The 27,336-nt window shown below is 40.1% G+C and overlaps 1 protein-coding gene across 2 annotated transcripts in view; it reads right to left on the bottom strand.

Moving 5' to 3' along the window:
* Positions 1-27,336, bottom strand: part of Fs(2)Ket (Importin subunit beta Fs(2)Ket) — a 227,891-nt gene that overhangs the window by 166,006 nt on the left and 34,549 nt on the right. Inside the window, exon 2 of one of the 2 annotated variants that reach the window (XM_067766286.1) lies at positions 10,014-10,090. The exons of the other annotated variant lie outside the window; for it this stretch is intronic. Within the exon in view, the coding sequence (XP_067622387.1) occupies positions 10,014-10,071 (58 nt within the window). The 5' untranslated portion in view covers positions 10,072-10,090. The remainder of the gene's footprint in view (positions 1-10,013; positions 10,091-27,336) is intronic. 2 annotated transcript variants of the gene reach the window in all.

Raw genomic sequence — 27,336 nt, forward strand, 5'->3', positions numbered from 1 at the left:
CACTACGTGTAACCTCACCACTGTGTGTTGAAACCTGAGAGCTCTACCATGAAACTACGAGTAGTATTCCATGCATCGGCCAAGACATCTAGCGGCTCCTCACTTAATGACATTCTTCACGCTGGGCTAACTGTTCAGAGTGAACTATTTTCCATTCTGTTGCGTTTGCGAATGATAAGTATATATGTCTTTACAGCGGATACTGAAAAAATGCATCGACAAATTCAAGTCATGGATACGGATCAACTATTCCAGCTCATCATTTGGAGATATCACAAGGACCAAGATATAGATATTACCGGATAAAAAATGTAACCTATGGAGCCTCTGCAGCTCCATACCTAGCAACAAAATGCCTTCAATACTTAGCCACACAACGTTCTACAAAATGTTCTCTAGGAGCTCCAATATTACGTGATGATTTTTATGTGGTACTCTCAATGTTGCGCTAGAATCACAACGAAAAATAACCTCACTACTGAAGGAAGCTGGATTTAAACTTCGAAAATGGGGCTCAAATTGCCTTAGCCTGGATCAAATCATCATCATTTCATACCTTTGTGGCAAATAGAATATCCTAAACCCAAGTTTTCCAAATCAATGGAATCACGTCAATTTCAAGGAAAACCCAGCAGACGCAATATCCCGGAGAATCGCACCAGAAAACTTGTCACACTATGGGCAAGACTGCAGTTTATGCATTTTACCTCTTTGCACATGGTATGGTCACACTATGGAAAATCGTAGAACAACTGCTAATTAAAAATGGTTTTTTGTTCATATATTTTTGGTAAGCCCTTCCGATCTATTCGGGAGTAGTGCAAATAAAACAATTTATTTCACCTTACAGCTCGACGTTTCGCCAAATTTCCTTGGCTTCTTTTGGAGCAATTCTGTATTTGTCAACAATAAAATAACAAAAACAACAACAGCATTAATTTGAAATTATCATAATTACACATATTAACATTTAACATTGATTTATAAATTTTTAAATTTTCACTTACATTTGAATTACGGCATTAAATTAAAGAAATAAAACATAATTTACAAGAATAAAAGATAAAAAATATAAAATAAAACGATACCATCTACTGTGGTACACCTGTCATACTAAAAGTAAAATGTTATAAACATAATATGTAAGTGGCAGCGATACCATCTGTGTCCTCTTTCTTATTCATAGTATTTTCCCTATTTTGCAAAATTCGTAGGTTTTCCAAGGTGTATCGTGTTTTCTCTCTAGCTTCTTTGTCTATTATTTTCGTTTTTTCGAAGTCAGCGACGTGGTTGTGTGTTATTGCGGGTTGTGCGAGAGCTGTATTTTGTTTTTGTTTCCTAATATCAGCTTCATGTTCGGCTAATCGTGTACCCAAGGCGCACTTAGTTGTTCCTATATAAACTTTGTTGCATTTTTATACTCAGCTGAGCAGAGCTCACAGAGTATATTGACTTTGTTCGCATAACGGCAATCCGTAACGGCATAAACTAATCGAGATTGATATACACTTCTATATATCAAAATGATCTGGGCGAAAAAAGAAATTGATGTAGCCATGTCCGTCCGTCCGTCCGTCCGTAAACACGATAACTTCAGTAAGTTTTGAGGTATCTTGATGAAATTCGGTATGTAGGTTCATGAGCACTCATCTCAGATCGCTATTTAAAATGAACGAAATCGGACTATAACCACGCCCACTTTTTCGATATCGAAAATTTCGAAAAATTCAAAGAGTGCGATAATTCATTATAAAGACGGCCTTGACCTTATGACATGGAATAGAAAATTAGTAAAGTTTTGGACAATGGGCGTGGCACCGCCCACTTTTGAAAGAATGTAATTTGAAAGTTTTGCAAGCCGTAATTTGACAGTCGTTGAAGATAACATGATGAAATTTGGCAGGAACGTTACTAATATTACTATATATGTGCTAAATAAAAATTAGCTAAACCGGATGAAGAACACGGCCACTTTAAAAAAAAAATTTTTAAAAGTCTAATTTTATCAAAAAATTGATTATCTTTACAGTATAAAGTAAATTATGTCAACATTCAGCTCCAGTAAGTATATGGTGCAACAAAATACAAAAATAACAGAAAATTTCAAAATGGGCGTGGCTCCGCTCTTTTTCATTTAATTTGTCTAGAATCCGTTTAATGCCATAAGTCGAACAAAAATTAACCAATCCTTGTGAAATTTGGTAGAAGCATAGATTCTACGACGATTATTGTTTCCTGTGAAAATGGGTGAAATCGGTTGAAGCCACGCCCAGCTTTTATACACAGTCGACCGTCTGTCCTTCCGCTCGGCCCTTAACACGATAACTTGAGCAAAAATCGATATATCTTTACTAAACTTAGGTCACGTACTTATCTGAACTCACTTTATCTTACCACAAAAAATGGCCGAAATCCGACTATGACCACGCCCACTTTTTCGATATCGAAAATTACGAAAAATGAAAAAAATTCCATAATTCTATACCAAATATGAAAAAGGGATGAAACATTGTAATTCGATTGGTTTGTTGACGCAAAATATAACTTTAGAAAAAAACTTTGTTAAATGGGTGTGACACCTCCCATATTAAGTAGAATAAAATGAAAAAGTTCTGCAGGGCGAAATCAAAAGCCCTTGGAATCTAGGCAGGAATACTGTTCGTGGTATTACATATATAAATAATTTAGCGGTACCTGACAGATGATGTTCTGGGTCACCCTGGTCCACATTTTTGTGGATATCTCGAAAACGCCTTCACATGTACAACTATCTAGAGTCACCCCTGGTCCACCTTTATGGCGATATCTCGAAAAGGCGCCCACCTATAGAACTAAGGACCACTTCCATTTAAAATACTCATTAACACCTTTCATTTGATACCCATATCGTACAAACAAATTCTAGAGTCACCCCTGGTCCACCTTTACGGCGATATCTCGAAAAGGCGTAGACCTATAGAACTAAGGCCCACTACCTTTTAAAATACTCAATAACGCCTTTCATTTGATTCCCATATCGTAAAAGCACATTCTAGAGTCACTCCTGTTCCACCTTTTTGGCGATATCCCGAAATGGCGTCCACCTATAGAACTATGGCCCACTCCCTTTTAAAATACTCGTTAATACCTTCGATTTGATACCAATGTCATACAAACACATTCCATGGTTACCCTAGGTTCATTTTCCTACATGGTGATTTTCCCTTATTTTGTCTCCAAAGCTCTCAGCTGAGTATGTAATGTTCGGTTACACCCGAACTTAGCCTTCCTTACTTGTTCTTCGTTATTCCCTTTGCATTCTATTTTGTAAACCACATTGCTTTGTTGTTCTGTGTTTATAGGGGTTTTTGTAAAGCATCTTGATGATGATGCCACGCTACTGTTGGCAGCGATAATTTCGAAATAGTAAAAGACTTTATTTGGGAACCAGCATCAACACTAGCAACAACATCAGCACTGAAATCCAGCGAAGAATCAATCTTGCCAATAAATGCTACTTTGGACTAAGTAGGCAATTGAAAAGTAAAGTTCTCTCTCGGAAATCATACTCTACAAGTCACTTATCGTACCCGTCCTACTATATGGGGCAGAAGCATGGACCATGACAACAGCAGATGAAGCGGCTTTGGGAGTGTTCGAGAGAAAAGTTCTTCGAAAGATTTATGGACCTCTACGCGTTGGCGATGGCGAGTACCGAAGACGATTTAATGATGAGCTGTACGAGCTATACGCAGACATCAACATAGTCCAGCGAATTAAAACGCAGCGGCTGCGCTGGCTAGGCCATGTTATGCGAATGAATGATGATGCTCCGGCCAAGAAAGTGTTTCTATCGGAACCCGCCTATGGAAGCAGAGGTAGAGGGCGGCCCCCACTCCGTTGGAAGGACCAGGTGGAAAACGATTTAAACTCCCTTGGTGTGATCAATTGGCGCCGGTTGGCGGAGCGAAGGAGCGACTGACGCGCCTTGTTGGACGGCCATAACCGTTTAGACGGCAAAGCGCCAATTAAGTAAGTAAGTAATCTTGATAATGTGTGGTTGGATTTGTAAGCTAGTGTGATGTTCTGTTGTTTAATAACGTCTTGTGTTAAATTTTCTGTTAGCTTGGGAATATGAGTGACACTGCGATTTTGCTTTGTTTCATTGTTTGTTGTTGTTGCTAGTGATTGGTTTTGTTGAATTTGATTTAATTTTTGTTCTATAAGGTCAGATATAAGGTAGTCAGGATAATTATATCTTTTTAGCGTCATTTGTATTTTCTTTATGTTGTCGTCATGAAATTGCTGATGGCTTATAGTCAAGATTTTGTGTATGAGGTTTTTGGCGGTGTTAATTTTATAAATTCGTCGTTGTGATGAAAAAAAGTTTATTAGGCGCCCAGACGCTGTTGGCTTAGAGTAAAAAATAAAAAAAAAATAAAATGTAAGGCGCGATAACCTCCGAAGAGATCTAAGGCCGAGCTTCTCTTCCAATTTGCGTCGTGCTCCTCTTGATTTTTCCCAACAAATTGGCCGGACGGGACCTACATGTTTTATGCCGACTCCGAACGGCATCTGCAAGGCAGATGAGTTTTCACTGAGAGCTTTTCATGGCAGAAATACAATCGGAGCGCTTGCCAGACACTGCCGAGGGGCGACCCCGCTTAGAAAAATTTTCTTCTAATTGAAAAATCTTATTTCTAAAATTTTGATGTTGCTTTGCCCGGGAGTTGAAACCCAGGGCATACGGTGTGATAGGCGGAGCACGCTACCATCACACCACGGTGGCCGCCGTTGGCTTAGAGTACCAGTCTAATATTAAGTTATTGTTTGTTTTATGTATGCGGGCATCTAGAAAACGTATGCTGTTGTTTTCTTCCATTTGCATCGTGAATTGTAGTATGTTATGGTATTGGTTCAGCGTTTTAAGTATGACATTGTTCAAAATTTTACTGTTGTTGTTGTTGTTGTAGAGATAATGTTGCTCCCCGAAGGCTTTGGGGAGTGTTATCGATGTGATGGTCCTTTGCCGGATACAGATCCGGCACGCTCCGGTACAACAGCACCATTAAGGTGCCGGCCCGACCATCTCGGGAACGATTTATGTGGCCACATTAAACCTTCAGGCCATTCCCTCCCTCTCCACCCCCAAGTTCCATGAGGAGCTTGGGGAAGCCAGAGCCTCTTCTGTTAGTGAAACAGGATTCGCCGCGGATAGGTGAGGTTGACAATTGAGTTTGGAGAAGCTATATATTGCGCTGGCAACCTGAAGGGTTGCGCTACCCAGCCCCTTGAATCTGGTATTTTAGTCGCCTCTTACGACAGGCATACCTACCGCGGGTATATTCTGATCCCCTAACCCGCTGGGGATCCAAAATTTTACTAATTTTCTATTCTGCGTCGTAAAGTCAACCCACATACCAAGTTTCATCGCTTTATCCGTCTTTGGTAATGATTTATCGCATTTTTTCGGTTTTTCGATATCGAAAATGTGGGCGTGGTTATAGTCCGATATCGTTCATTATAAATAGCGATCTGAGATGAGTGCACAGGAACCTACATGCCAAATTTCACAAACACACCTCAAAATTTACTCAAGTTATCGTGTTAACGGACAGACGGACGGACGGACATGGCTCAATCAAATTTTTTTTCGATACTGATGATTTTGAAATATGGAAGTCTATATCTATCTCGATTCCTTTATACCTGTACAACCAACCGTTATCCAATCAAAGTTAATATAATCTGTGTGCAAACCACGCTGAGTATAATGAAATGAATATTGACAGACGGTGTTGCTCAGAAGCTATGTTGGAAAGGGACAAAAGAAAAAATGCTGTAAGAGCACTCATTGTGAGGTCCGACATAAAAAGTATAATACTACCAGTTGGGAAATACTTTTAGCACTAATTATTTTATTTTGTATTTAGGTACATTTTCGTCCAAATTTGCGCACTCGACAGATGCAGATTTCGAGCGAACATCGATAGCGTTCTTTCATTATTTTTATTATATTTTTTTTTATTATGAAATGTGCAAAAAGTAACTTTCCTCTCAAAAGACTGAATTAAAATTTAACTGCTTTATATGTGTGCAAGATTTAAGTACGGGTTTAATTATTTATAATAGAAAAAGCCTTTTGAATTATGTTCATTCTTAATACATAAGCTTATAACCCAATAAAAAAATTTGATATAATAAAACTATAAAAATTTCCTTTATGTTAATTAATTGAACTTAATTGCGCTTTACTTTAAAATTCTCATTAGAAAGCCATTAGAAATTGAGGTTAGAATTCGATTAGAAGTCCCGTTTTTGTCGAGAATGCTTTGATTCGCGACAGTTTCGCAGATCGTCCTCTAACCTTCTACCTTACAGAAATACATGGGAATTCGGTTTGTCTTTTAATGGTTTTCTAACCTAAATGTTTGTTGGGAAGGTACTAGCCCGACCATTTCGGGAACGATTTATTATGACCACATGAAACCTTCTAGGCAAAATCCGCCTTCCCACCCCCTAGATCCATAAGGACTACCCCATGTTCCAGAGCCTCGGCTGTTAAAGAAACAGGATTCGCCACTGGTAGGTGAGGTTGACAATTGGCTGGAGAAGGTATATATTGCGCTGGCAACCCCTTGAAAGGGTTGCGCTACACAACCCCTTTGGTATTTTAGTCGCCACTTACAACAGGCATACCTGCCGCGGGTATATTCTAAGCCCCTAACCCGTTGGGCTGTTAGTCGTGCATTCTCTGAGTGTTGTACATTTAGTCTAGAAAACATGGAATATTTTCTACGTTTCCTAGCTAAAAGAATTGCCCTAATAATTATCATACAAATTATTACTATAGGCCTTGAGCTCGAATCGGACCTGGAATCCTTCATCAATAGGCCGCTAAAAGCAAAAAAAAAATTATTAATAAACCATGGAAATGTCAAAACACAAATGACAGTAAACAAAAAATCCAGCATTATCAGTGATTTTCAACAGATGGCGCAGCGCTGGTAAAATAAAGTTGGTAAAGAGGAATAGAAGTAGCAACTTTACTGATACCTGACCACCGCTAGGTATCTAAATGGTTAGCACAGAGTACCTAAAGCGGACGGATGATGAAGACTTATAAACTCTCGAAATTAATCTATCTGCGCAGCTATGGCAGGTGTCATTTTTTATCTTCCATTCCAAATTAAAAAGTGGTTCTTCAATTATAGAAAAATTAAAAAAAAACAATAATTATCATAAAAAATTATTGCTATAGACCTTTATCTAAATCTTAAATTCTTTGGCAATAGGCCGATAAAACGAAATGAATTGTTAATAAACCAAGAACACATGGGAATGTCAAACAAAGTAATTGACAATAAACAAATCCAGCATTATCAGTGATTTGCAACAGATGGCGCAACGCTGATAAAATATAGTTGGTAAAGGAGAACAGAAGTAGCAATTTATAAGTCAAACAAACCACCGCTGTGTAGATAATGGTTAGCGCAATATCCATAAAGCGTACTGATTATGAAGGTTTAGCAACCCTCGAAATTATAAAATAATTTTTTAATTATAGAAAAATCATTCAAGGTTCGAATCGAGCTCAAGGCCAGAACAATAATTTTTTTCTAATGATAATTATTGTTATTTTTTAATTTTTCTAAATTTGAAAAATTGTATTTTGTTTTTGGAATAGTAAGTAGAACATTTTTCAGACAACCTGCCATAGCTGCGCAGATAGATCCATTTCGAAGGGTGCTAAGCCTTCATCATCAGTACGCTTTAGGCATGCTGCGCTAACCATTTAGCTATACAGCGGTGATTTGTTTTACTGGCAAATTTGCTACTTCTATTCCTTTTTACCAACTATATATTTATTCAGTGTTGCGCCATCTGGTGCAAATCACTGATAATGCTGGATTTTTGTTTATTGTCAATTACTTTGACATTCCCAAGTGCTCATGGTTTATTAACAATTGTTTTTGTTTTTATCGGCCTATTGATAAATTATTCAAGGTTCGAATCGAGCTCAAGGCCAGAACAATAATTTTTTTCTAATGATAATTATTGTTATTTTTTAATTTTTCTAAATTTGAAAAATTGTATTTTGTTTTTGGAATAGCAAGTAGAAAAATTTTCAGACAACCTGCCATAGCTGCGCAGATAGATCCATTTCGAAGGGTGCTAAGCCTTCATCATCAGTATGCTTTAGGCATGCTGCGCTAACCAGGCATGCTTAACGAACGAAACGATATCATTTCGTTACGATAATCAACGTTAATAAACGAAACGAAGTCACTTCGTTTCGTTTATTAACGTTAAGATCGTCAAATTAACGTTAATTTGGCGTTCTTAACGTTAATAAACGAAACGAAATGACTTCGTTTCGTTTATTAACGTTGATTATCGTAACGAAATGATATCGTTTCGTTCGTTAAGCATGCCTGGCGCTAACCATTTAGCTATACAGCGGTGGTTTGTTTGACTGGCAAATTTGCTCCTTCTATTCCTTTTTACCAACTATATATTTATTCAATGTTGCGCCATCTGGTGCAAATCACTGATAATGCTGGATTTTTGTTTATTGTCAATTACTTTGACATTCCCAAGTGCTCATGGTTTATTAACAATTGTTTTTGTTTTTATCGGCCTATTGATAAATCATTCAAGGTTCGAATCGAGCTTAAGGCCAGAACAATAATTTTTTTCTAATGATAATTATTGTTATTTTTTAATTTTTCTAAATTTGAAAAATTGTATTTTGTTTTTGGAATAGTAAGTAGAAAATTTTTCAGACAACCTGCCATAGCTGCGCAGATAGATCCATTTCGAAGGGTGCTAAGCCTTCATCATCAGTACGCTTTAGGCATGCTGCACTTGGGAATGTCAAAGTAATTGACAATAAACAAAAATCCAGCATTATCAGTGATTTGCACCAGATGGCGCAACACTGAATAAATATATAGTTGGTAAAAAGGAATAGAAGTAGCAAATTTGCCAGTCAAACAAACCACCGCTGTATAGCTAAATGGTTAGCGCAGCATGCCTAAAGCGTACTGATGATGAAGGCTTAGCACCCTTCGAAATGGATCTATCTGCGCAGCTATGGCAGGTTGTCTGAAAAATTTTCTACCTACTATTCCAAAAACAAAATACAATTTTTCAAATTTAGAAAAATTAAAAAATAACAATAATTATCATTAGAAAAAAAATATTTTTCTGGCCTTGAGCTCGATTCGAACCTTGAATGATTTATCAATAGGCCGATAAAAACAAAAACAATAATTATAGAAAAATAAAAAATAAAACATTAACTATCATAAAAATTATATCCCGGTTTTAATCCGAACCTTTATAATCCTTAATAAAGTTTCTAAACATTTTAAAATGTAGAATGTTGAGCTACATTTTTAGTCAAAAAACGAGACCGTACTTAGGTTTAAGCTTGCCCAACCCTCGATTTTTTTTTTAAAGTGTAATAAATTTAATTAACCCGTATTAAATTGGAATTAAATATTATGCAATTTAGTACGGTCTCGTTTTTTGAGTGGGCTGGAAAGGTGGGCTAGCTTAAGAGACCTTAATTTTGTTGTATAAAGTTAGCAGTTTTACCACCTTGCCAACGAATATTGGTGTTATTGGCAAAATCGGTTTATGACCACGCCCACTTTTTCATTGAAAAAATTTGAAAAAATGAAAAAAGGATAATGCATGTATAAAGTGGTGAAACTTCACGAGTGGATTTTTTAATGACGCAAAATAGAAATTTAGTAACATTTTGTAAATTAGGAGTGCTAACAGCGGTGAAGTCTGAGCTACATATATGTATTGGTTTCTACTAAATTTAACTACATATACTCTCATTTAAAACAAAAATACTAAGTTTCTTCACTTTTGATAATTGTTCCGAAGTACTCACTTGGATCGAGTATACCCGATAGTTATTACTGAGTATGTACGGTGAGTATCAGTATCGATATTTTTTCTTAAAGTTCTAACTCTACTTTTGAGTCACCCATTGAATAAATACTCATATTACTCACCTGGCGATACCGTTTTTTCCAACACCCTGATTAAATGCATAGCAACTTGGGCATTCATGTTGTAATTTCCTTCAGATCTGCAATTTCGGAAACATACATTTATTTAATTTAACTATCAGTATAAATTTTGGCGCCTAACCGTTAAAAATAAATAAATAAAAAAGAATTCCGCGCCCCTGTTGTTGCTGTTGTTGTAGCAATGCTCGTCCCACCTAATAGCAGCGACCGATCATAAATTGTCATCAATATCCTCTAATGGGAGTCCAAGGAAACTTGCCGTTTCAACAGGGGCGGACCATAAGGAAAGGGGTGTTAGAGGCGTTGGTTCCACATTACAATTAAAGAGATGGTTGGTGTCATGTGGGGACACATTGCAAGCGGGGCATACATTTTGTATGTCGGGGTTGATTCTGGATAGGTAAGAGTTTAAGCTGTTACAGTATCCAGAACGAAGTTGAGCAAGAGTGACACGCGTTTCCCTGGGGTGTATGCGTTCCTCTTCCGCGAGTTTTGGATAATTTTCTTTAAGTACTGGATTCACCGGGCAATTCCCGGCATAAAGGTCCTCCGCCTGTTTATGGAGTTCACCAAGGACCTGCTTGTGTTTTTTCACTTCATACGGCTGGGTTCTCAGGTGCCGTATTTCCTCAAAATGCTTATGGAGATGATTCCTTAAGCCCCTAGGCGGTGCTGGTTAATCAATCAGATGTCTGTTGGGATGTCCAGGTTTCTGGGTATTCAACAGGAACTGTTTGGTCAGCATCTCATTTCTCTCCCTGATGGGGAGTATTCTCGCCTCATTATGCAGATGGTGTTCTGGGGACATAAGAAGACAGCCCGTGGCGATTCTGAGAGCAGTATTTTGGCAGGCCTGTAGTTTCTTCCAGTGGGTAATTTTTAGGCTTGGCGACCATATGGGTGACGCGTAGCACGTAATCGGTTGGCTAATTGCCTTGTATGTAGTCATGAGCGTTTCTTTATCTTTTCCCCAGGTACCGCCAGCGAGGGATTTGAGGATTTTGTTACGGCTCTGAATTCTCGGAACAATTGCGGCTGCGTGCTGACCAAAATGTAGATCCTGATCAAACGTCACACTCAAGATTTTGGGGTGTAGGACAGTCGGTAGCGTAGTGCCATCGACGTGGATGTTCAAAATGGTCGACATTTGGGACGTCCATGTTGTAAATAAGGTCGCGGAAGATTTAGTCGGTGATAATGCCAAGTTTCGCGAGGCGAAAAAAACTGGAGAGATTAGGGAGGTAGCCGTTTATTTTATTGCATAGCGCATCGATCTTTGGGCCTGGACCTGTGGCCATTATTGTGCACTCATCGGCGTAGGAAACGATTGTGACTCCTTCCGGTGGTGAAAGTAGCTTAGATATGTAAAAATTAAACAAAAGTGGGGATAGTACACCACCCTGTGGCACCCCTTGTTTAATTCTCCTTGGTTTTGATGTTTCGTTTCTAAATTGCACCGATGCCTGCCGACCACCCAGATAATTTTCGGTCCACCTTTTAAGACATGAGGGAAGGGTAGATCCTTCCAGGTCTTGCAGTAACGAGCCATGGTCGACCGTATCAAAAGCTTTTGATACGTCTAGCGCTACGAGTACTGTTCTATGGTGGGGGTATTGATTTAAACCGCAATTTATCTGGGTGCTAATGGCATTTAGCGCGGTGGTAGTGCTATGGAGTTTTCTGAAGCCATGCTGATGAGGGGCTAGCTGCAAATTTGCTTGGAAATAAGGGAGCAAAATGGCTTCAAGCGTCTTTGCCACTTGCGATAGGAGAGATATCGGACGATACGACTCACCTATGTTAGCTGGTTTCCCAGGCTTTAGTAGCGGGACCAACTTGGCCATTTTCCATTTCTCGGGTATGACAAAGGTGGAAAGAGGCAGGTTGAAGACATGCGCTAAATATTTGAAACCCTCTTTCCCTAGGCTTTTAAGCATCGGCATGGCTATGCCGTCTGGGCCCACTGCTTTGGATGGTTTAGCACGACCAATGGCGTCCTCAACCTCTTTAGCGGTGATGGTGATTGGTGACGCGTTGAATTTGTGTTTATGTGCGTGTCTATTGGCTCTCCGTCTATCTTTGTCGACCGTAGGATGCATTATATATTGTCGGCAGAAAGCGCTCGCGCATTTATTCGCATCCGACAGCACTTTGTCGCCAAAGGCGATGGAAACTTTGTCTTTGTGCTTAGTCGGATTCGATAGGGACTTTACGGTGGACCAAAGTTTACCCACACCGGTAGAGAGGTTACAACCTCTTAGGTGCTCCTCCCATTTTGCCCGCTTCTGTTCACCCACAAGCAATCTGATGCGTTGGTTTATATCCCTTATTTGGGGGTCGCCTGGATCAAGCTGTCTTATAAGGTCACGTTCTCTCGCTAAGTTTGCGGCCTCCACCGGGAAGTGGGGCCGGATTTCGGGAATTCTCCCGGCGGGAATGAAACGTGCCGAGGCGGATTCAATGACCTTACGGAAGGCACGCTCCCCTTGGCGGGCATCAGTCGGGATAGAGAGGGCAGCAAAGCGGTTGTCTGTAAAGGATTTATATTCTTCCCACTTTCCTTTTTTGAAGTTTATGAAAGTTCGTTTTTCAGTGACGATGAAGTCGGCGGTACGCTCGAGCGAAATAAGTATGGGCAGGTGGTCGGATGCCAATGTTACCATCGGCTGCCAGTTGACGCAGTTTACGAGTTCTGCGCTCACGATTGAGATATCTGGCGAGCTGCGACAGCTTCCTATCATACGTGTGGGGGCGTCTACGTTTATTGTGCAGAACGTCGTTTCTTCTATTTGATCCGCCAACATCTCACCCCTACTGTCCGCCCGCAAGTTTGAATGCCATAGATCATGATGGGCATTGAAATCGCCTAAGATAATGCGATTGTTGCCAGTGAGTAAGGCCTGATATTAGGGCGGTATCCACTGGGGCAACAGGTGGCAGGAGGGATGTAGATGTTGATGATTCCTAGGTTTGCATCGCCTGAGCGGACAGATAGGCCTTGACGTTCTAAGACATTGTCCCTGCGGTCGATGCCAGGATCAAATATATAATATTGCACAGTGTGGTGTATGATAAACGCGAGGTCGCCTCCATTTCCGCTCTCGCGATCTTTTCTGTGGAAATTATACCCATAACAGATCTGCAGTGCAGATCTTGCTGTGAGTTTAGTCTCTTGAATCGCAGCAATGCGGATGTTGTGCCGCTTCATGAAATCGACTATCTCCGTAATCTTCCCAGTTAGTACATTACAGTTTAACTGCAGAATTCTGAGTGCATAAGGGGAGACGCCGCCACTCTGAAGACGGGGGCAGGGGCTGATGCTCAGCATTGCTACCAACTCTACTACGAAGGTAGTAGTTATGAGTGGTATCAGCTGTTTGAGTTGTTGGCGCCGTGGGGCGCGAGCAGCAGCGGGTACTTGTTGTGGCTTGCTGGAAGGTAGTGGGGGGGGCGCTTAGGCGTAGACTACGGGACGCCCTTGGGCGTGAACAGCAAGGAGCCACAAAAGATTTATAAAAGTTACGTGGACGTCGGGTTTTGGGATCAAGCCCAGAACAACCTGTCCGATGCAACCATCGCTTGCACGAGACACACTGAACAGAGTATGACCGTCCTAAAAAGATTCTTTTCCGGCAGATGCAGCAAAACCATTTCTCAGGACCGGGGTCAGGAGACGGACCCGGATTGGATTCGATACCTTCCCGGAGTAAGAGAGTATGGAGCAGTCCTGCTGCAAGGAGCCGCTGGGAGGATGACAATTTGTGGGAGGGACGAAACAAATTAAATGGGGTCACACTGAAATGACAGTCCTTGGTCGGGAAAAATCCCGAGTCGCTCCGGTACATAGAACCGACTGCCTTGGGAAGCGAGTCTCTTTGTTAATGTTAGAATACTATTATGTCAACCGAGAAGAACGTGTTCTTTTTTCGGCTTTTAAATCACTGCAGTTTTAAGCGGACAAAAAATGCTAGGCGCGATTTACCTTCAAGGAGATTTAGTCCGAGGTGTTCTTCTAATTTTCTACGTGATCTTTTTAATTTTCCCTACGAATTTACAAGACGGGCCCTACATGTTTAACGCCGAACTACGAACGGAGTTTTACTCAAACGACCAAAGTATGCATCCATACAAAAAAGCACAATTCATTTGCGTAGTATTGCATTCTCCTGAAGTACGCAAAACAGGCAGCTTACGGCACAATTGCGAGCATAACCGGTAACGTGTCTACATGTTGTTTATAAAAAATGTTCTAAACTAGTATGATATTTGCTATTCATAAATATATTTGTGAAGAACATGCAATGCTTCTAAACACGTACTTCAAGATTTTGTGAAAAATAACGTAACCATCAGAGTAGGTGGTAACAAATTGTTACCGCTACGTGTTTAGTAAGTTAGTTTACTAGTTTATAAAAATGTGCAGACTATACAGTACTATATGTATACAAAATTTCATTCACATTTTTATTTTATTTCAATTGTGAAACTGCCTTTTTGCAATGTTACGGGTTACACTCAAAATAGGGCCGTTGGTGTGCATTAGACCTTTTTTTTTTGTTTAAAGAGGCGAAATTATTTCCAAATTCATTACATCGTCGCGTTTGACCCATTTCCCAAGTCAATAAACAAACACATAAGTTATAGCACTTTGATGTTATTTATAGCTACTAACCAACTTGACTCTTTTTACATGTTATTTGAAACCTTCTGCTAACGTTCGAATCGCTAAACTGTTGAATAAATCACTCCGATATTCTTTATTGCAAAATGGTCTTTATTAGACTACTTTGAGAGTAGTGCAATTATACTTCACAATTATACTTCACAATTATACTTAACTTCGCAACTAATAGCGTGTTTAAATCAAACTGATTCCTGACTACTCAGCTTGCGCTGCTTTTATACTCTCGGTTGCTTCATACGCATATTTCTAATAAAGTTTAGACGTTTCGCCTTCTATAACTGCTGTATCTCCTGCTTGGTAATTGAGCTGCATATATGCGTATGTATATGTGAGTAATCTTTGGCTGATGACTACATCTGTGTGTGTGAGGTATCTCTTCACTTGGAGCTGCTGCTTCTGTAGGTGAATGTGCTTCTCATCGCCTTCCATGGAAGTGTGTAAATGATGATTAAATTTATGTGGTCATGTACATAGCTTAGTGATGCTAAAATACGTCACAATATTATGCCTCGGCTCTTACGTATAAGACTTATTTGTAGCATCGATAAGGGATCTTAAACATAATCAGCCCAATTATAAATAAAAATTCCTTCCGAGTGTTTTCCCATCTCCCATTCCTCGTATTCTAAATAAAAATTACTTGTGACTTTTTTCACTTCTCCCTTTCCTCTTATTCTGAACAATGTTCGAAAAAGCTGAAACCGGTTATGGGAGAAAAGTAGATATTATGAATGTGAGTGATAGAGAGATTTATCTGCTATTTCTTAGGACTTTTTTCACTTGTTAAATTTTAAAGGGAATGCACTAAAATAATTAAAGTAAATTGGTTCTTTTAAAAAAGAACACTTATTTGTACAAATTTGTGATAAAATATGTATGTATATTCCACCAGAATATTCTTTATTTTAACGCCCCGATTCTGAGCGTTACCGGTAAAATAGTACCCATAACATTATGTAACCGAATATCGTTACCAGTTCTTTTATCCGCGATTCTGGCCCAAGTGGTAACGCTGTCATGTCCGAAAAACTCACCAGTGTCTGTGGAGAAATTTGAAAGGTAGTTTTCGTCGCTTTCACGGTTGCCACTTTGGTCCATTTGGAGCAAAAATGGTCTTGGTCCGCTGGTCCCTTTTCTTCAATTTTGGTCCTCTTTAGGCAGTAGCCACGATTGGTACTTTTCTTTCTTTTTCACTCAGGTATAAATTCACAATATTGCCCAAAAATTCGCCACAATTTCATTAGCCCCCATATAATTTTGAATTTACTTCAATGGAACACTCACCATAAAAAATTGCTCAGTCAATAAAATTTACCAGAACAATAACATTTCACCTAGGATATAATTTATGCCAGGCATTAAAAAGAAAAGTGTTGGCAAACACATTGTCGTTAATTGTTGATGAAATAACCGACTAATCAAAAAAACTCTTGTTTTATAATCATATTAATAACGGCTAGATATTTCGATCGGCTATACAACACTATGTAAAATATATCAAAATAAAGATTGCTTCTCGCCTAGCGCAGCTTATAGCGAGCACTCTGCCGTGAGCCTAACACTTTCAAAACTTATACAAAGAAATTCTATGCATTACTTCTCTTTTGGCACGTTGATATTTAAATCTTTCTCACCCAGCTCAATGAGTTCAGGGAATTCCAGGACTATTGTGGTGTTATGCCACGCAAGGTAATCGAAAACTAAGTATCTTGGCACAAGAAATATTTTAACTCGAAGAGAGAAGGAAGCAAATGCAAAAGATATTTGATTTTGGAAGAAATGTTTTGTATAAAATTATTCTCGTAGGTGCCAGCAGAACCCCTGAGGCTTGGGATCAAAACTCACACTTACTGAATCTAGGCTCTGATATGAAGTTTAAACGTTAACGGAAAAAGTAAGCATCTATAAAAATAGCACTAAAAAAATTGCTTAGTTTCTGCTAGTGTCTGCTTTAGTGTCTATTAAAAATGAACAAAATTGTTGTGACCCGTTAAGTTGTAATTCTATGAAATCCGAATAATTTAAATTTAAACAGTATATGCCTACTGGTGAAGGAAATTCGCTTCCTCACTTAGTTCGTCCTCCCTCAGTGTTCGCTCATGAGGGGCACTAGCGTTTAAAGCGCGTATGTTTGCGTTCCTACCTCTACCGTTTGACGATCTTGAATTGTTGCTTCTATTGCTACTATTATTTGGATTTGAATTTGAGTTTGCACGTGTATTGCTATTGTTACTATTTTGGTATCTATTTCTATTGTCATATCGATATCGCTGACTATTGTTACCGCTACGGTTGCTATTGTATGAAAATGAACTGTTATTTCTATAACCAGTGTAGCTGTGTTTTGGGTACAAACCACGATAACTACCAGGTGAATTTCTGAATGTATTGTTACCACGTGATCGAAAAGCTAAAACCTGATGCTCTGTTACTTCGTTGTTTTGTTCTACAATTAATTTCGCTACCACGTCTTTCGGATCAGTAAATGCCGTTGAGGCTAAAATGGTTTTTACTAAATTTGATTTTGCATTTAAACGACACACGTTAACAGTTTGTTCGACTATTTTAGAATTAGCACATGTGTTAATGAAAATTTTCTTTTCCTCAAGTGTTGCCATGATTTGATCGTTAAGATCTGAAGCTGAATTAGCAGAAGGTGAGGCAACGTTTGTACTAATTGGATCGTTAAGATCTTGGTTTACGTTAGAAGAAGGGGTAACTAAGTTTGTACTATTTGAGTCATTGAGCTCTGATTTTAAAGTAGAAGAAGTTGAAGTTAATTTTGCATTATTTGAGTCGTTAAGATTCGAAGCTAAATTCGAAGTTAAATTTTTACTGGAAGAATCTTCGAAGCCTGGAAAATCTGTTGACAAAGATAATCTATTTTCCTGTTTGGTGACCTTTTCGGTCAAAGATGAAGTTAAACTTTCGTAGCTTGAGGCTGATTTATCGGAATCGGATTCCGAATTTGAAGTTTTGTGAACTCTCTTCCTATCTCTAAGGTTGTACATATGTAGTTATCAGAATAACGAAAGAACTTAGTTTAACTACTATGAAATTTATGAAGCACTTATCTGAATGTAGGACTTTATAATTGAAGCTAAAATGTTGAGGAAAAAGAGAAATAAATATTTTGGGAAAGGTGAATTGATTTACAGTGAATTGTCGCTAACGAAATATTTAAAAATTTATTGGCAGAATTAATTGCAACTGAAATCTAATTGTATGAAAAATCTGTAAGAACTAATTGAATTTAAAATGGCACAAAAGTATATAGACATGAATTGGTAAAAATCTCAAAAATGGGGTAATCAGTTAAAAAATTCATATATTTTCACGGACGCACCGCTCTGTTAAAAAAAAAATTTATATATTTAAACGGACGCACCGCTTTATTTAAAAAAAATCTAATTTGGTTTTTCACGGAACCACCGCATGTATCAAAAAATTTAATTGGTTTTTAACGGAACCACCGCATATATCAAAGAATTAACTGGTTTTTAACAAACCACCGTTTATAAAAAAAAATTTCACATTGTATTGATTTATTAAGTACGGTTTAATAAGGGTTTCATAAGGCTGGTTTTATGCCTTATTAAAAAATAAAAAAATAAATGTAAGGCGCGAGAACCTCCGAAGAGATCTAAGGCCGAGCTTCTCTTCCAATTTGCGTCGTGCTCCTCTTGATTTCCCCACAAATTGGCCGGACGGGACCTACATGTTTTATGCCGACTCCGAACGGCATTTGCAAGGCAGATGAGTTTTCACTGAGAGCTTTTCATGGCAGAAATACACCCGGAGCGCTTGCCAAACACTGCCGAGGGGCGACCCCGCTTAGAAAAATTTTCTTCTAATTGAAAAACCTTATTTCTAAAATTTTGATGTTGCTTTGCCCGGGGTGTGAACCTGGGCCATACGGTGTGGTAGGCGGAGCACGCTACCATCACACCACGGTGGCCGCCATGCCTTATTGGTAGGGAATTAATACGGAATTTATAAGGAGTTTCGCAGCGGGTATTAATATGGAAAAATTTAATTTATAAAGTTGAAATTTTTAAATTTGATTAATTTATGGCCTAATGAATTCAGGACGGATACTGAATGCAAAAAAAAAAAACTTAGAAACATTTGAACTTGCACGGACTTAATAAGAGGTTTGTAAGGAACTCGTCTTCGAAAAGAAAAATTTCCATAGAATTAATTAAATTCAATTAAATGTCAGTTAAAACGCACTAGAGTGTATCAATTGGCAATTATACTCATATGCAAAACCCGAAATAATATTTAAAATATTCTATATATATTGCAATTTTCCTTAAAAAAAATGTGTGGATGTTTCAAGCAAAAGAGGCTGTCCACATGTTATGTAAAACACAGTGAATGCGTTGAAATTTATAATATATGTATGACAAATTTGCCGTATATAACTTTTTTTTCTTTAATAACAATTTATGAAAATATTTAGATTTTGAAATATACGTATGAAAATAATAATTGTTTATATACATATAAATACATATACATACATACACGTTGCTGTACCAGCGTTACAGATGCGGATTCGGTGGATAGATTCCGATGATGTTGGAACTCGTTGACTGATGGTACTTCCATAGAGAAAACTCACCCACTGATGAAAATTCAATCTGCGTTGCAGCCGTATTGATATATGTGGACGCCATTGTTAGGCAGTTCCTGCATAATTCTACTCTTAAATCGATTAGGTTCTGATTTGACATAGCATCAGCCTTAGCAATAATCGGGATAGTGTTGACTTTGCTATCTAGTTTCTTCATACAAACCAGATCTAATGGGTTAAAGCCATATAAGATAGAGACACGCATGAATCCAACTATCATGACACGAAATTAAAAAACGTTTTATTTTCAACTCTTTTTGTAAAATAAGCTTCGAGTTGTGCGTCAATATTTTCTGCTGCAGTTTAAAGGCAAACCCGCCATTTTGTGCACGTGTGTGGTCCTGTCACGGTCGCCATGTAAAGTGGCCTTTCGATGCCACTAATTTTTTGGGTTTGCAGCCCCACGCTCACACACCAACAACAAACTAACACAGCTATTTGTAATTTTAACTTTTATTTAATTTGTCTTTAAATTGTTTAATAAAATGTTTTTAGTTGTTTTTATTAATGTTTGTTTTATATATATTTAACACTTCTTAGTTTTAACGTGTCGTTTTCAATCGTGTTTGAAAAATTAATGATTAAAATATTGTAACGAATTTGCTGCAAATCCTCTTATTTGCCCTTTTGCTAGGTTCGTATCGCTAAAAATAACACTCAAACTGTGCAACGAATAGCTTGCTTAATAACCACACTGATTGATAGCTCAATGAAACTCTACTATTCAAAATAATACTGCTATTGCTCGCTAGATATCGTCTTAATCGAAACTGCTTGACAACTCAAATCAAACTGAATTACAGCGCCTCTACATCTGTCGCCTTTTATACTCTTTGGTTTCCTCGTTCGCATTTTTCTAGAATCTACTAGCATTGTCCATGAGCTCTCAAACTTCTCAGTTATAACTAAAATTACACAATTTTATACATCTTTTAGGCGCTTCCAGAATCTACTCTCCGCTGATCGTATACGTACATGGTACATATATGTAGACGCAGTTATTGTTTCGTTTATGTAGATACATAATGATTGAATTATTGATGTGCATTCACGTCACTGCTTAGCATCGGCTTAGAGACGATAGCATTGCTCAGTGCTGCTAACATTCGTTACAATATGTATCTCTTGTGCAAGCCGCTCACACGCCGGGTTGCATTTTCGACATCAGCTGATGTGTGCTTGATGTGTTGAGTTTGACCGTAGGGTGCCATTACAGAGGATTTAGTCGATGATAATGACAGGTTTCGCGAGGCGAAAAAACTGGAGAGATCAGGGAGGTAGCCGTTTGTTCTGTTGCAAAGCTCATCGATCTGTGGGCCTGGGCCTGTGGCCATTATTGTGCAGTCATCGGCGTAGGAAACGATAGTAACTCCTTCTGGTGGCAAAGGTATCTTAGATAGTAGAAATTAAACAAAGGTGGGATAGGACACCACCCTGTGGCACCCCTTGTTTAATTCTTCCAGGTCTTGCAGTAACGTGCCATGGTTGACCCTATCAAAAGCTTTTGATAGGTCTAGCGCTACGAGTACTTTTCTATGGTGGGGGTTTTGATTTAAACCGCAATTTATCTGGGTGCTGATGGCATTTAGCGCGGTGGTGGTGCTATGGAGTTTTCTGAAGCCATGCTGATGGTAGGCTAGCTGCAAATTTGCTAATTAGGGCAGCAAAATGGCTTCAAGCGTCTTGGCTACTGGCGATAGGAGAGATATCGGGCGATATGACTCTCCTATGTTAGCTAGTTTCCTAGGCTTTAGTAGCGGGACCACCTTGGCCATTTTCCATTTTTCGGGTATGACAAAGGTGGAAAGAGACAGGTTGAAGACATGCGCTAAGTATTCGAAACCCTCTTTCCCTAGGCTTTTAAGCATCGGCATGGCTATGCCGTCTGGCTAACTGCTTTTGATGGTTTAGCATAACCGATGGCATCCTCAACCTCTTTGGCGGTGATGGTAATTGGTGACGCTCTGAACTTATGTTTATGTGCGTGTCTGTTGGGCCTCCGTCTATTTCTGTCGACCGTAGAATGCATTATATTGTCGGCAGAAAGCGCTCGCGCATGTTTTCGCATCCGACAGTACTTTGTCGCCAAAGGCGATGGTGACTTTGTCATTGTCCCTAGACGGATTCGATAGGGACTTTACAGTGGACCAAAGTTTACCTACACCGGGAGAGAGGTTACAACCGCTTAGGTGCTCCTCCCATTTCGCCCGCTTGTGTTCATCCACAACCAATCTGATGCGTTGGTTTATATCCCTTATTTGGGGGTCGCCGGGATCGAGCTCTCTTATAAGGTCACGTTCTCTCGCTAAACTTGCGGCCGCCGCCGGGAAGTGGGCCGAATTTCGGGAATTCTACCGGCGGGAATGAAAGCTGAGGCGGATTTAATGACCTTGCGGAAAGCACGCTGCACTTGGCGGGCATCAGTTGGGATAGGGAGGGCAGCAAAGCGGTTGTCTGTAAATGATTTGTATTCGTCCCACTTTCCTTTTTTAAAGTTAATGAAAGTGCGTTTTTCTGTGACGCTGAAGTCGGCGGAACGCTCTAGCGAAATAGGTATTGGCAGGTGGTCGGATGCCAATGTTACCATCGGCTGCCGGTTGACACAGTTTACGAGTTCTGCGCTCACGATTGAAATATCCGGTGAACTGTGAAAACTTCCTACCATACGTGTGGGGGCGTCTCCGTTTATTGTGCAGAACGTCGTTTCTTCTATTTGATCCGCTAACATCTCACCCCTACTGTCCGCCCGCAAGTTTGAATGTCATAGATCGTGATGGGCATTGGGGTACCCGGTGTATTTGGGTATGCGGCCTGGAAACATGGCGCAATGAAACCCGTCGGGGGGTTGCCGTCGCGGAGAGCAGAACATCTAGGAAAGTGGCACCGTCCATGGCAGGAGCTGCATTGGGCGGATGTCGCAAACGTATTGTTACGAATATTAGCAAAACTAAGGGGTTATCTCTAAGCCGATGCTAAGCAGTGACGTGAATTCACATCAATAATTCAATCATTATGTATCTACATAAACGAATCAATAACTGCGTCTACACATATGTACGTATACGAGCAGCGGAGAACCAATGCAACAAACACATGCATATATCTTATCTGAGTTGTCACAAGAGAGGGAAATAATTTGTGCAAGTATTACTCAAATGAAACGTAGTTGTGGCTGGCGATTTTGTAGCTGAAACAAACTAGTAAGTTCTGGAATAGAAAAGCCTGGAAGTATGCAATGAGAAATCAAAAAGTATAAAAGGCGCGACGGTAGAGGCGAAGAGAAGTTTCATTTGAGCTATCAATCAGTTTGGTTATTAAGAAAGCTATTCTTTGAGTGTTATTGTGAAGTACTTTAATAAAGGCCATTTTGCATTATTAAATATTGGAGTTATTTATTCAACAGTTTAGTGATTCGAACTCAGCAGAAGATTGCAAATAAGGGGAATTGCAAGTAAATTCGTTACAATTGGTGTCAGAAGAGGAATCGTTGAATAAATTCCAGAGGATAACAAGGACATGGCAAAGTTCAGTGAATTGAAGATCCAGCAACTGAAGAAGGAGTTGGAGAGCCTTGGATTGAATACAAACGGCATTAAACTCGAACTTCAGGCACGACTACGAGAGGCAATGGAATTAGAAGGAATTGACGTGGAAGAGTATGAATTTCATCTTGATGGCGAGGAAACAACAAAAATGGAAGAGACAGTTACGCAGACAGTTACGAGCACAGACTGAACATGATTTTGGCTGCAATATCTGCTCAAACATCGACAGTGGCTTCTCAACTGGAATCGCTAAAGACAGATATAACATCTCAACTAGAATCCCAGGAGAACCGTATAACATCCAAGATGGAAGAACAGAAGACATATATGGCATCCCAACTGGAATCACAGGAGGCACGTATTTCAGAAATGACGTCGCAAGTGTCATCTCAACTGGAAGACCAAAAGACATATATGGCATCTCAATTGGAAGCGCAAGAGGAACGTATATCTGAAATGTCGGCAGCAATTTTTGAACAGGTATCATCAAAACTGGAAGCGCAGGATGCAAAAATGGCTCAATTTCAGGCAGAAGTAGATGATTTAAAAGGTCGTATGGAGCAGTTACAACTAAATCGGCCAGCTGTTTCAGCAAGCAATCCAAAGGTAAAAACACCATCCTTTGACGGGTCTGTTCCTTTCCGGGTCTTTAAGCTACAGTTTGAGAAGACCGCAACAGTGAACAACTGGAATGCTGAAGATAAAGTTGCTGCACTCTTCGTAGCATTGAATGGACCAGCTGCCGAATTCTTACAGACTATTCCAGAGTACGAACGGAACAGCTATGAAGCATTGATGGCCGCTGTCGAGAGACGTTATGGAAGCGAGCATAGAAAACAGATATTCCAAATTGAGTTTCAAAACCGTCACCAAAGCGCGATTGAGAGTTTGCAGGAGTTTGCCTCGGATGTTGAAAGGTTGGCACATTTGGCAAATGCGGACGCACCCGTGGAGTACACCGATAGGGTAAAAATCCTGAGTTTTATAAATGGCATACGGGACGTAGAAACGAAGCGAGCGACATATGCAAACCCAAAACCTACAGTCGCAGAAACGGTATCCCATGCACTGACTCAAGAAACAGCGTCACTTTTGAGTAAGCCAGCGTACAAAGCTCATCGCGTGGAAGTGGAAAGGCCAGACTGGGTAGACGCAATTTTGGAAGCATTGAAGGGTACGCAGCAGAAGAATAATGATGCAGTAAAATGCTTTAAGTGTGGAAAGCCAGGGCATATTGCGCGTTATTGCAACACCAACCCTAACAGTTCCAATAATGTGGGTGGTCGTAAACGCAGAGCAGAAGGAGATGAGCAAATCTCCAAGACCACTCAATCGTTAAACAGCTGGCTCCCACAATTGAATGTCCCATAATCTCTATCTCGCTGATTGGAAGATCAAGCAATCTTACTGTTGGAGGACATGTGGATGGAAAGGAACGTTTACTGACTGTAGATATCGGTGCATCCCATTCCATCATTCGATCAGATTTAGTCAACAAAAAGATAAGACCATTGCTTGGAGCAAGATTAGGTACAGCCACGGGAGAGGACACCCAGGTAATTGGAGAAGAAGAATGTGAAGTAGCAATTGGGAACGTCACGGTATTACACAATTTTATAGTGGCAGGTATTGTTGATGAAATCATAATTGGAGTGGACTTCTTAATCAACGAAGGCATCAAAATCGATATGCAAAATAAAACTATGCGATATAGTATGTATTTTTGTTATTGCGGCGTGCTCTCCGTTCCATAATTAATTTTTTTGTTGGTTTTTTGGCCTTTAGTTTGTAAAAATGTTTGTAAATTGTCGAGCTCGAGGCCATACAATATTAAATAAAAAAAACAAATAAAACTGTTTATTTGTATATGTTATATATTGTCGTTTTTTATTTATCGATATTTCGACTTCAATTAGAAGTCATCTTCAGGACTAGAAATACAAAAATACAAGTATTATAATAAAAAACATAAAAGTACATGTATACATTTGACTTACATCGTTGGATGTACCAGATCGACTAATTTAAAATTTGATATGACAAAAACGAAAATAAACATAAAAAGTAAACAAATAAAGAACCGTAATTATAAACAAAATTCTTAACTAACAACAATATAGCATAAAAAGTTAAACTGTGAGCGACACCCATAGCATAAGTATGTATTAAATTCCCACCAGGTAAATGTTGTTGTATAACACTCTCAGCATTAATTTTTGCAATTTTGCTTTACCAATTGTCGGTATGCGTGAGCGCATTGGTCTGTGTTTGACTTAAAATTCATTCTTTTATCGTTGGGTGTGCCGATGATGTGAAGCATCTCCAAAATATAGCGTTTCGTATAATGTTTTTCTTGTTGTAGAATTTCTACCTCATCGAAATCCGGAGAGTGTCCAGTTGTTTTGCAATGCTGAGTGAGAGAGAGGACACTAATGATAACAAAACGGCCCTCACTCAGCATTGCAAAACAACTGGACACTCTCCGGATTTCGATGAGGTAGAAATTCTACAACAAGAAAAACATTATACGAAACGCTATATTTTGGACCCTCACTAGGGTAGGCACCTTGTCGTTGGTGTGAGGGCTTAGCCGAACTCCATAGCGCCCGACTATGAGGCGGAGCTGTTTAGGACTGACATCTACGCCGTTTCGCCTCATAGGAGGGCGGCGGGATGTCGGTGACCAAGAACTGCCAACCCCCTAATCCAGGGTGTTATGCGGACCGTGCCTATTGGACGATTTGCAGCCAGGGGATAAATTCGGCTGTATTTGAACGGAGCCTTCCCGATACCGGGCCATCTCGGGAAGTATTTATGGCCTTACCGCAGTAAGGGGCGCTGCTGTGGCGGACGGTTCTTTCCCCGTATATAATACTGGACCGCTGAGCCCGCCTTGTCGGGCAGGTGGTCGTACGACCAAGATGAACAACTCATTACCTGAATGTAATAAGGAGGATGTAAAGAGGAGGACTGAGTCGCAATCCAAGGACGACAAATACGAATTAAGCGATGCGTCGGACTCGGGGAGCGAGAGTAGTGCTGATTCAATGAACTCCGTGTTGGAGAAGCACACAAATGAAAACGGAGTAGAAGAGTGGAGAAGGGTACGGAGCAGAGGAAGTAAAAGAGCTCTCTCGCAGTACCGTGCAGCACTAAGAATTGTACAACGCTTGGGAGCAGTGGTCGACCCAACAGAAGTGGAGATCGAGCGCTTGGAATGAGCCCATGAAGCGGTAGAAGTAGGTCGAAGGCAGTTCAAAAGGTTTGCTGCGAGAAACCCTCGGTTCTGCAACCGGTACGAGGAAGAAGCGTCGAATGGCAGAATGAAGAGGCAACGTTCGGCAGAAGGCGACAAGCCTGCTTTCAAGAGGCAGAAAGGACCCAGTCCTAGAGCCGCGAGGCAGGGCAGTCGCATAGACAAGACAAGTAGGCCCAAAGCTGTAAGACAGATGGGTTCCAATAGCGAGGTAGCAACTACCTCGAAAGCTGCCAGTCAGAGGGAAGTTCCAACTACGGAAGTAGGAGATAAGCCAAAGGGAGATAACGCTAAGACTCCGGCTTTCTCGGAGGTTCCAAAGGGAGATAACACTAAGACTCCTGCTTTTCCCGAGAAGATGAGTGATGTGGCAAAGCAGTCACTGACTGTGGCGCTGGTTGATCGTAGCAGTCCGTTCGGACAAATGACTACTGAAAGGTGGAGATCTGTGGAAAGGGAGCTTATTAGCTTAATGCTTAAGATGATGCGGGAACAACCAAGTAAGCCCCTTCCAACCTTTGATTCGGGGGGATGGTATAATGGTGTGAAGATGATAGCGTGCGACAACATCGCGAGCTTGCGGTGGCTGGAGGAAGTCGTTCCAAACCTCCAAAGGCAAGGCACGAACGCGCGGTTTGAGGTGGTGGATAAAGCGCAAATCCCCACGGTACCAAAAGTTAAGGTATGGATACCATGCGTGATGAAGTCGGAGGATACACTGCGACTTCTGCAGAAACAGAATCCGAACATACCGACACAGGATTGGAAGGTACTTACTGTATCTCGGCCTACCGAGGATGGTCAGTTCTACATCTTCCAAATAAACAAGCAGGCGGAGGATATTTTGTACACGCAGCTTGGCAAAATGTCCTTTGGCACTGGCAAAATTTACATGCGACTCAGGAAAAGAAGTCCCGAGGATAAAAATCCTAACACGCTGGAAGTGGGCGAAGTCGAAAAGGACCTCAGAAGCCTAAGGGAAAAAAGACAGGTGGAGGTCCCCGACGTCACCACGAACGTGCTAGAAGAGGACCAACCGCTAAATGGTGCTGTGACTCGCACAGAGGAACACACGGCACAACATTCACGAGGGGCTGAAGGGGGCCTCGAATACTCTAAACCAAAAGGGCAAGAGGACGACGACGACGTCAAGACGAAGGTGCTGGAGGGGGACAAACAGC

The sequence above is a fragment of the Eurosta solidaginis genome, chromosome 2, assembly GCF_040869045.1.
Source record: "Eurosta solidaginis isolate ZX-2024a chromosome 2, ASM4086904v1, whole genome shotgun sequence".
Classification (NCBI taxonomy): Eukaryota; Metazoa; Arthropoda; class Insecta; order Diptera; family Tephritidae; genus Eurosta; species Eurosta solidaginis.